Here is an 8609-nt window from a genome sequence, read left to right as displayed (position 1 = left end):
TTGGGTGTGCCAAGCAAAAATGAATCAAGTCAAACAGGTTCTCTTTCCCAGAAGTAAATGTGACAGGGAATTGAAAGGATCTTTTAAATTCCACTTCCTCAACTACACAGACGTTACAGAGAGAGTATTACAGAGTAGCAATCAAGAAAACTACTGCACTTCATAATGAATCACGAATAAAGTTGTTCTTCCTCAGACCATTGAATTATGTTAACAGTGTTTACAGGAAGTAGTCCGTCTGTACAGGATGTTGTTGTCTTGTGAGAGACTTGGTTGAGAGCAGAAAAAGGGATCAGATCAGTGTTTCATCTGCTGTAATCTTGTCCTTTAAGACTGTGAAAGCATCATTTGTAATTTTACTTGAGGTGTTAACATCATACCTTGAGCATATTTAATGTTATTTGAGAGAAGCATGTATTTGTGGAGTTAGTAAATATATGCTGTTAGTCACTGAAGTCTAATGTACTTATTTGGTTTGGAATTAATTTAGGCCAGAAAGGAGTATGAGGACTTGCTGTGTGATTGCTCTATAATTTAAATTGATTTAATTTGAAATTCTTATATTTTGCTTTGTTTAAAATTCATGAAGCTGTAAGCTGTGTCATGTTGTACTAGCTTTAGCATGAGTTACCACGTACTGTGTTTTTGTTACTTTTGTACAGTTTCACTCCGTTTCTTTGAGCACAACTAAGATGAATCCTGACTCTTGTGCTTAATGAAGAGAGAGTTGGGCTTGCTGTTTAATCGTGTCTGGGCTTGTGTATTTTGGACTTTAGCAGTAGACAAGTAGAGGCAGACACATGATAGGATGCAGAAACTCATTTATACTTAATCAGTTACTTCATTGACAAGACTGTAATTACTCATATAAACTGTTGATTATACCAAAATAAAAGGTCGACAGTTCTGCATGTGTTCACAGGTAAAAATGTGTCAGGTCAATCTAAATTATGTTGTCAATATTATCTACCACAGGATGATGTGTAACTATACTTTTTACAAACTCTGAAATCCAAAGTAAGAAATTGGTAAGTGATGAAAGGCAGAGGGGAAAAGGACAACAAACAATGAATTGACAAATATTTCAATATATGTCAGAAATGAGTGAAAAATTAGTTGCAACCAAAAATTAAAAATATTCTTACTGATCAGGAAACAAAACATTCACAGTGGAAAAGTTGCCTTGTGACTGGAAAAAGGAACATGACAACTTTTCTTCTTTTCTTCAAGTTGTTTATTCGTAATGATTTTGCATCTTGTAGGGCAGGGTATCCACGGGTCGTAACACGTCTAAAATCCAATAATTTGGATTTAAGGCCTTAAAATGTCTAAAATTCTCTTAAAATCTCATAAAATGTCTTAAATACGATTTTGAAAGGTCTTGAAAATGTATTGACATTACTTTTATTTAAAACAAATGTATAAACCTCAGTCTCGCTTTTAAATGTTTAGATTTTTGATAACACTATAACGTAACTACAAACCTGAACTAAAGTATCTGTGCAGCCTGGTCAGAATTTATCGAGCACAACCTGCTAGCTAGTAGCTACCATGCTGTGGGCGCACCGTGTGTTAGAGCGTAGCATAGCAACGGAGAAAAGTTGATGGAACCCCACAGCATCACTTGAGTTTTCTTTGGCCATGTTGTGCTAATACAAGACTTACTAATGAGTAAGTTACTAACAAGCTAACAGGCTAACAGCTCAGACTGTGAACTGAATATTATCTTCAACATTATAAGCTGTTGCCATACAGTAACGCTGGTTATACATTTAAAGCTGTGGTAAGGAGTAGCTAATCAGTTAACGCTGAGTTCTGAACAAATATTAGTTCACAATAGAGATGGTTCTTTTGTTTTAAGTGAGGTTTAGCACTTTTTGCCAGTATGGATGTGAAATGGGTCTTAAACCTGACCTTGAATAGGGGGCGTGTCTAAGGAAGGCCAATATCACTGAAGTTGCATGGCCTGTATGTTTATAATAATGGTAATGATAATAATGGTTGTCTTTGTAAAGTGACAGATAATGAGTAGCTATAGTAGAATAAAACAGGTTTTCATTACATTTGAGAAGGCTCCATTGTCTATCACATTCAAAATTATTTATGAGCCTATCTCAGCTGTCATTGGGCGAGAGGTGGGGTCCACCCTAGACAGGTCGCCAACCCGTCGCAGGGCTAACACAGAGACAAACAACCATTCACACTCACACCCAGAGTCAATTTAGAGTCACCAGTCAGCCTAACGAGCATATCTGTGCCCATGCAGACACAGGGAGAAAACGCAAACTTCCCCCAGAAAGGCCCGAGCTGGACTTGAATGCGTACCTTCTCGCTGAGAGGCGTCAGCGCTAACAACCAAGCCGCTGTGCTCCCTTGAAATAGCTCAATAGACTAATATTATTAGACAGATTTTAAAGATGCTGAATCATTTTAAATGTGATATTTACAATAATATGATTTCATATGAATATATTTTATGTATTGTTGAGGTATTTATATGAACTGTTTCTTTATTAACTCTTCTCCAGGACGCTGCTGCTTTGTGTGGAAGTTTAAACACTGCAAATATCTGAAGACTTTAGATAAAACTCACCTCTCATTTCCTTTAAGTTATTAGAAATAACATGTTTTGCTTTGTGCTTATTTTGTTGTGTGTGTCAAATAGATCATCTGCGCTATGTATTATTATTAATGTTCATTAAAACTGAAAATGCTGATTTGATCTCCTGATTTTTCTCCAGCGCCACCAAAGCTTTGACATTTGATGGCTTAAAATCTGACACACATTCATGTTTAAGCTGAACTCTAATAATTAATGTTTAGTTTTTATCATCAGGTTCAAGTTTTGATTTGTCCAATTCTTATAAATATGACCGAATACACTGTGACCTACCTCATAGAAACATCCGGTAGTTACCACCGGTGTCCACAAGATGGCGACAGAACACAAATAATTAAACTCGCCTTTAGTATTAATGAACAATAAACATTTAATTTTAAATGCGGCAAATCGATGATAAAGAGTAATGGTGCTGGGGTTGATGATGTGAAATAAATCAAAACATTGTTTACACTTGAAATAATGCACTTATGATCCCACAACTCACTTCACCTGTTTTTAAATCACATAATGTGATATAAATGTGTTTGTGGGATGTTGATTCTGAAAAGAAGTGTTCAATAAATGTTTACCAGAGCATTAGATGATGAGACACAAACATTACAGGTCAGAGAAAGTGGTCTGTGATGCTGAAGGTAGTTTTTTCTGATCTGTAGACACATAACCACGAATCTAGCTGACAAGTAACACTATTTTTACCACCTTAACTTACATTATATGATATAAGAAAATATCACATACACTAGACCTCACTTGATCTAGTCTCTAACTGTAAACAATAAAACTGAATTTAATTGACAGACAAACCACATGTCCTCTTTAGTTTGAACAGGAAAACAAACATGTTTCCTTCAGTGAGTGAATGCATTAGGATGCTTTGTGATGAGAGTGGACTCATCATCAGAGCTCATTAAAAAAAAAAAAAAAAACATCTATTCCCACAATGCAATAGTGAGTTAATGCACCCATCTGGATGGACTAGACATTACTAGACATTGTATTGCAGAGAGATTTGAGTTATGGTCCAAAGTGAAAGTAAAGCAGACTGAAATCCTTCTTCATATTCCAAATTAAATGTCAAATGAAAGAAAACATTAATACAGTTTATTTGTGACGTTGAATTAATCAGCCTGTTCCTTCTACATGTGACATTCAGGAGTCACTGTGTCCTCCTCTTGGACAACAATACTTTCTCATGGTAAAGATGGGACGTCTGCTCCTGCCTACAGATGGAGAGACATGATCCAGGAGGCTCTGGGATGTTGGAGACATGTGATATGTCGGAGAGACTTTCATTCTTCTGTGACATCCATTTAAGATTTAAGGGAGTCAGTGTTTGAACCACGTCTGTATCAGATGTGGAAGATGTTTAACTCCTCAGAGCTACATCAAACTCAGAGAGAAGTCAGCTTTTATTCTGAAGGACAAATTTGATACTTTACTGTTGTTGTGAATGTTTGAAACTAGTCTGACAGGTTTATGTCTTTATAACGAAAGTGAAAGAAAAGGTTATTTATTCATCCAAACTAAGAGGAACTACTCTGCTGCTCGTCTTGGCCTCTTTACACCTACATGAACACGGTATCTGTGCAGACTGGTTTAACAGGGAACTTCATGTGGAGGCATTAACCTGCTCAGTACTTGTTTCCTGAAACACATGCGTATGTAATCTACTTTAAATGTGTAGAAAGACATGAATATCAACATGGTAGTTGAATTTTATTTTATTTAAGCTGTAAAGTGAATTAGTGCAACATACACGTGTGTAAATACAACAAGGTGGAAAAAGAATGGAAGAGAATAAATATTAGAAAGTATAATAAAATAGAACTTAACTCAGCTAACTTGGTGTAAACTTTGGGGTTTGTTTCACCATAAACTGATAAAAAATAAAGATCGATGAGAATGGAGAAAAACAGGTGATTAATGTTAGAGGAATTCATATTTTAGGGGAGAACAAAGGATAAAATCAAAGTGGTCCATCTGTTTTTTAATTTTTATCCAGCAGCAGTTGAGAGGTTCATTCTTCTATCACCGTATTCATTCATGTTTCCTCTGAAGAAGGACAGCCTTAAGCTGGGCTCAGACTACAGGAGATTTAGAAACTGAGTGTCATCTCTTATTTCTTATTTCTATTTCAGCTGGAAGGAGAGGATCTGATAATAAATTGATCCAAAACTCAGAGTCGACATTTAGAGCTGCATTAAAAGAATTATCAGCTGTTTTAACTTTCTCAAAACCATTACTGTTACTCATTCATTTTGTGTCCATCACAGGACTAACACACAGAGACAGACATTCACACCTACGGCCAATTTAGAATCAGTGAACCTAACAAGCATGTGTTTAGAGGTGGGAGGAAGCCAGAGTCCCCAGAGAGAACCCACAGACACAGGGAGAACATGCAAACTCCACACAGAAAGAAAAACCCTGTTGGATTCAAACCCAGATCTTCTTACTGAGGCATCAGTGCTAACCACCACATCAGTGACGACTGCTACGTCTGTGCTGCAGATATTACTGGATTTTGTGAGGCAGAGAGTTGAGAGTTTTTAAGTTCAGGTTCTGCATCATGTCCAACGTGTGGGGTTCTGTTTGTTACATGAGCTGGAGACATGGTGTGTTCTCTGAGCAGCAGATAAGTAGATAAACACCTTCAGATGAAGCAGATACACAGCTCTGTGAGGGAGGTCGAATTTCACGAATACCATTTTAAGGTGCGTTACATTCTCTCTGTGACTGTGGTTGACTGTTTTGGAACTGAGTCAAATAAAACTTCTCCTTTGTGCTAAGGCTGAGATCACATGTTTCATCTACACTGTATCCGCTGGGACTGAAAAACATTAACTGGACCAACTGGTTGAAGAACTTTATATGATTTCTTGCTCAGTTATCAAACTCTTTACCCAGTTTCCTTTGAGCTTATTTACTTACTTGAGCTTATAAAACCATGTACTCCATGGATAAATTGGATTCCAGTGTTCCTTGGTTAATCCTTAGTTAAATATTTTAAATGTTATTATACATCACTGAAGAATGAACAAAAAAGACAGAGAAATATTTCAGTCTCTTCAGTTGTAATTTATTTTATATTTTTTTAATGTTGTGTATTTGTCGTTCTATGGAGCCAAGTGCTGATGTTTCTTGTTCTTTACTCTGTCTTGTTTTGTTGGTTTAAATAAAGGTTAGCCTATAGTTTCCTTTAGTTATTAATAAAATGGTGGTTTTCTGTAGTGACTGCTGTGTGTGTGTGTCTTTCCTTTTTTGTCATTTGTCAGGTGAGAGAGTGAAGTCATGTGGACTAAAGACCAACAGGTAGAGCAGAGGCCTGTATCACGAAGCAAGATTACGGGTTTAGCGAGGTAACTTCACCCTGAGTTTCCGGTATCATGAAGCTGGATTCATTGTTATGGAGCTACGTTACCATGGTAACTTACTCTGAACGGCAAACATGCTTCGGGTCAGGATAACCTTCTGGCTTTGTCTGAATCCCGATAAAAATCTCCACCCAATCAGCTGTTCGGGAAAGAATCACATGCCCTTTCACTGAAGACGCGATTGACATTGGAGCCCAAAATCACTAGAAGAGCGTTACACCGTGAAAGCATCTTCCAGGAGACAATCACACAGATAAGAGGATATTTTAGCCATATTTTAGCTCAAACACAGCTCAGAATCAGGATCATTTCATTCAGGCAACAACTTGATGTATTGATATGATGTAACTGTGGCATCAGCTTCCATCTTTATTGTAGCACATGTAACATTATAGAATTAAGAAATCCAACTCCCCAGATGAAATGATGTTTTTGTGCTTGGTTTTTATCTGCTCCCACGTTCTTTTTACTCCAGAGGGGTTACATCTGGGGGAATGACTTATTGTCATACACACGATTCATCTATGCAGCGCAGTGACTGGGTTTCGTGGCTTCGTTAAATGTAAACTAATTGAGCCATTGATGTGTAATTTGCGCATTTATTCAATCTGCAGTTCTTCAACATGACTTATGGCGTCTCTTCGATGCAGCCGCGGTGTTTGACTCTTCGAGTGAGATTTACTTTTTCTTCTTCATATTTGAGGAGAATCAGTCTTTGCTCCTTTTTGCTGGCGGATCAGCCTCATGATTGTGATTGTTCTGCTGCCTTGGAACCCGCCCTTATACCTGCGCGTTCACCGATTCACAACAAGACAAACCTGGGTTAAGTTACTGAGTTGATAACCAGCGCCGTGATGCCGCTTATCCAGATCGTCACTGTTCTGGATAAATTCAGCTGGATAAGTTGGAGTAAAGCCGGATAAGTTGAGCTCGCTTCGTGATACAGGCCTCTGGTTTTGTGTGAAACTAAATTATTTTCTATTTCTTCACCTCAAAAGCAGTCGTTGAAATAACAGGCTTCAAACCACGAAAAACAAATGAAAAGTCCTCATCCGATCTGAATGTTTGACAGTCAGTTCTGTGTTAAATGTTGAAGGAAACTTCTTCATCTTTACAGCTTAGAGACTTGTAGTAGTTATGTTCAACACAACAAGATGAGAGGAAAGAAGATTAGTTACAGGAAAAACGTGTACACACCATGTAATAGAAAACTATGAGGATTACAAAAACATACTTTGTTTGTGTGCCTAGATGTACAGTAGCTACACTATTGTGACTGAGCTCATACTTCATGATTACCATTTTAAGGTGTGTACTATCATTACATTCACTCTGTCGCTGTTTGTTTTGGCACTGAACTAAATAAAACTTCATAGAGATGACTGTTAAACTCAAACAGTTACAGAGCTCAAGTCTAGAGTCTAGAATTCAGGTGAGCTCAGATTTAAAGATCATCATCATCATCAAGTGTGAACGGAACTTGGATTAATTAATCCTATTTTGGCATATAGACACTGAGCAATACAAAACTATTTGTATGGGGATTTAAAATGTAGACACTGTAAAACTATACTTTCTTAAGAAAAACACAAACATAAAAACATCCTAGTTTTAACAACACAATGTCGAAACATAGGAATGCAAAGAAGAAATGCTACAGAATTAGACACAACTTAATATAAACTTTGAAAAGAGGCAGTTTCACACACAGTAGTAGAACCACAGTGAACGGAGAAACTCATGTAGAACATCAACATATTTATCCCTCAGTGGTGGAACCAGACCAACTGGATTAGAAGGGAACTTAAAATGAATATGATTTCCTGCTCAATAATCAAACCACCTGATTCCACTAGACTTCATTTGAACAAATCTCTGTAAACGTCACAATTATGATGAATCATGGTTTCAGTTATCTAGTATCAAGTGTTGACAGTGTTTTTAGACTTGAATGATCCATGAGGGAAATGACTTGGCACAGTAGCTTCACAGTAGCTTTGTTGCACATAAAAGATATACTCTTAAAAACCACAAGTAAAAACAAAGATTAAATAAAATAAGATTAGATTAAAATGAAATAAAATAAAATATATATTATCTAGTAAAATAGAACAAATATTGTCATAAAATAATTACAGAATTACCATTATGAACAAATGCACAAAAGTAGTTGAAAAACAGTGTCTAAGCTGATCCAGTTTGTTCAGTTGCAGATCAACATCAACAGTGTCATGGATCGTGTTCATGTTTCTTTGTCCACTGAAGGAGGAATAGAAACTAGGAGTGTGTCTCCATCCACAGACACAGACGTACTGTGGTCGTATGAACCCAGGTCTCCTCAAAACACAAAGCACTTCTCACCACACACTGATTCTGGGTCCCAACAAGCGCACACAGTCCATCCATGTTGCTGCCAAAGAACACATGTTCTCCCTGAGTACAGATGGCACCAACGACCTGAACCTCCTCCACCTCCTGCCTGGCATCACCACCACTTCTTCTTCTGAAGTTCACTGGGAATCTCAGGCCTCAGTCCAGAAAGCTCAGGAGACACAGAGAAAGCAGCTGATCTCTGGAAGACACCAACGGACAAAATGGCCAATCCATCAAAC

General features: G+C 37.3%; 1 protein-coding gene across 1 annotated transcript in view; it reads left to right on the top strand.

The window, feature by feature from the left end:
- Positions 1–19: 19 nt before the first annotated feature.
- The window catches only part of LOC125020301 (major histocompatibility complex class I-related gene protein-like), a 12376-nt gene continuing 3786 nt past the window's right edge, over positions 20–8609 (top strand). The window contains exons 1-3 of the mRNA XM_047605652.1: positions 20–124; positions 622–656; positions 5183–5217. Of these exons, the coding sequence (XP_047461608.1) occupies positions 20–124; positions 622–656; positions 5183–5217 (175 nt within the window). The remainder of the gene's footprint in view (positions 125–621; positions 657–5182; positions 5218–8609) is intronic.

This window comes from Mugil cephalus, chromosome 14, assembly GCF_022458985.1.
Source record: "Mugil cephalus isolate CIBA_MC_2020 chromosome 14, CIBA_Mcephalus_1.1, whole genome shotgun sequence".
In the NCBI taxonomy this organism is placed as follows: domain Eukaryota; kingdom Metazoa; phylum Chordata; class Actinopteri; order Mugiliformes; family Mugilidae; genus Mugil; species Mugil cephalus.
Note: the sequence above shows the minus strand (reverse complement) of the source record. Positions and strands in the feature narration are given on the sequence as shown.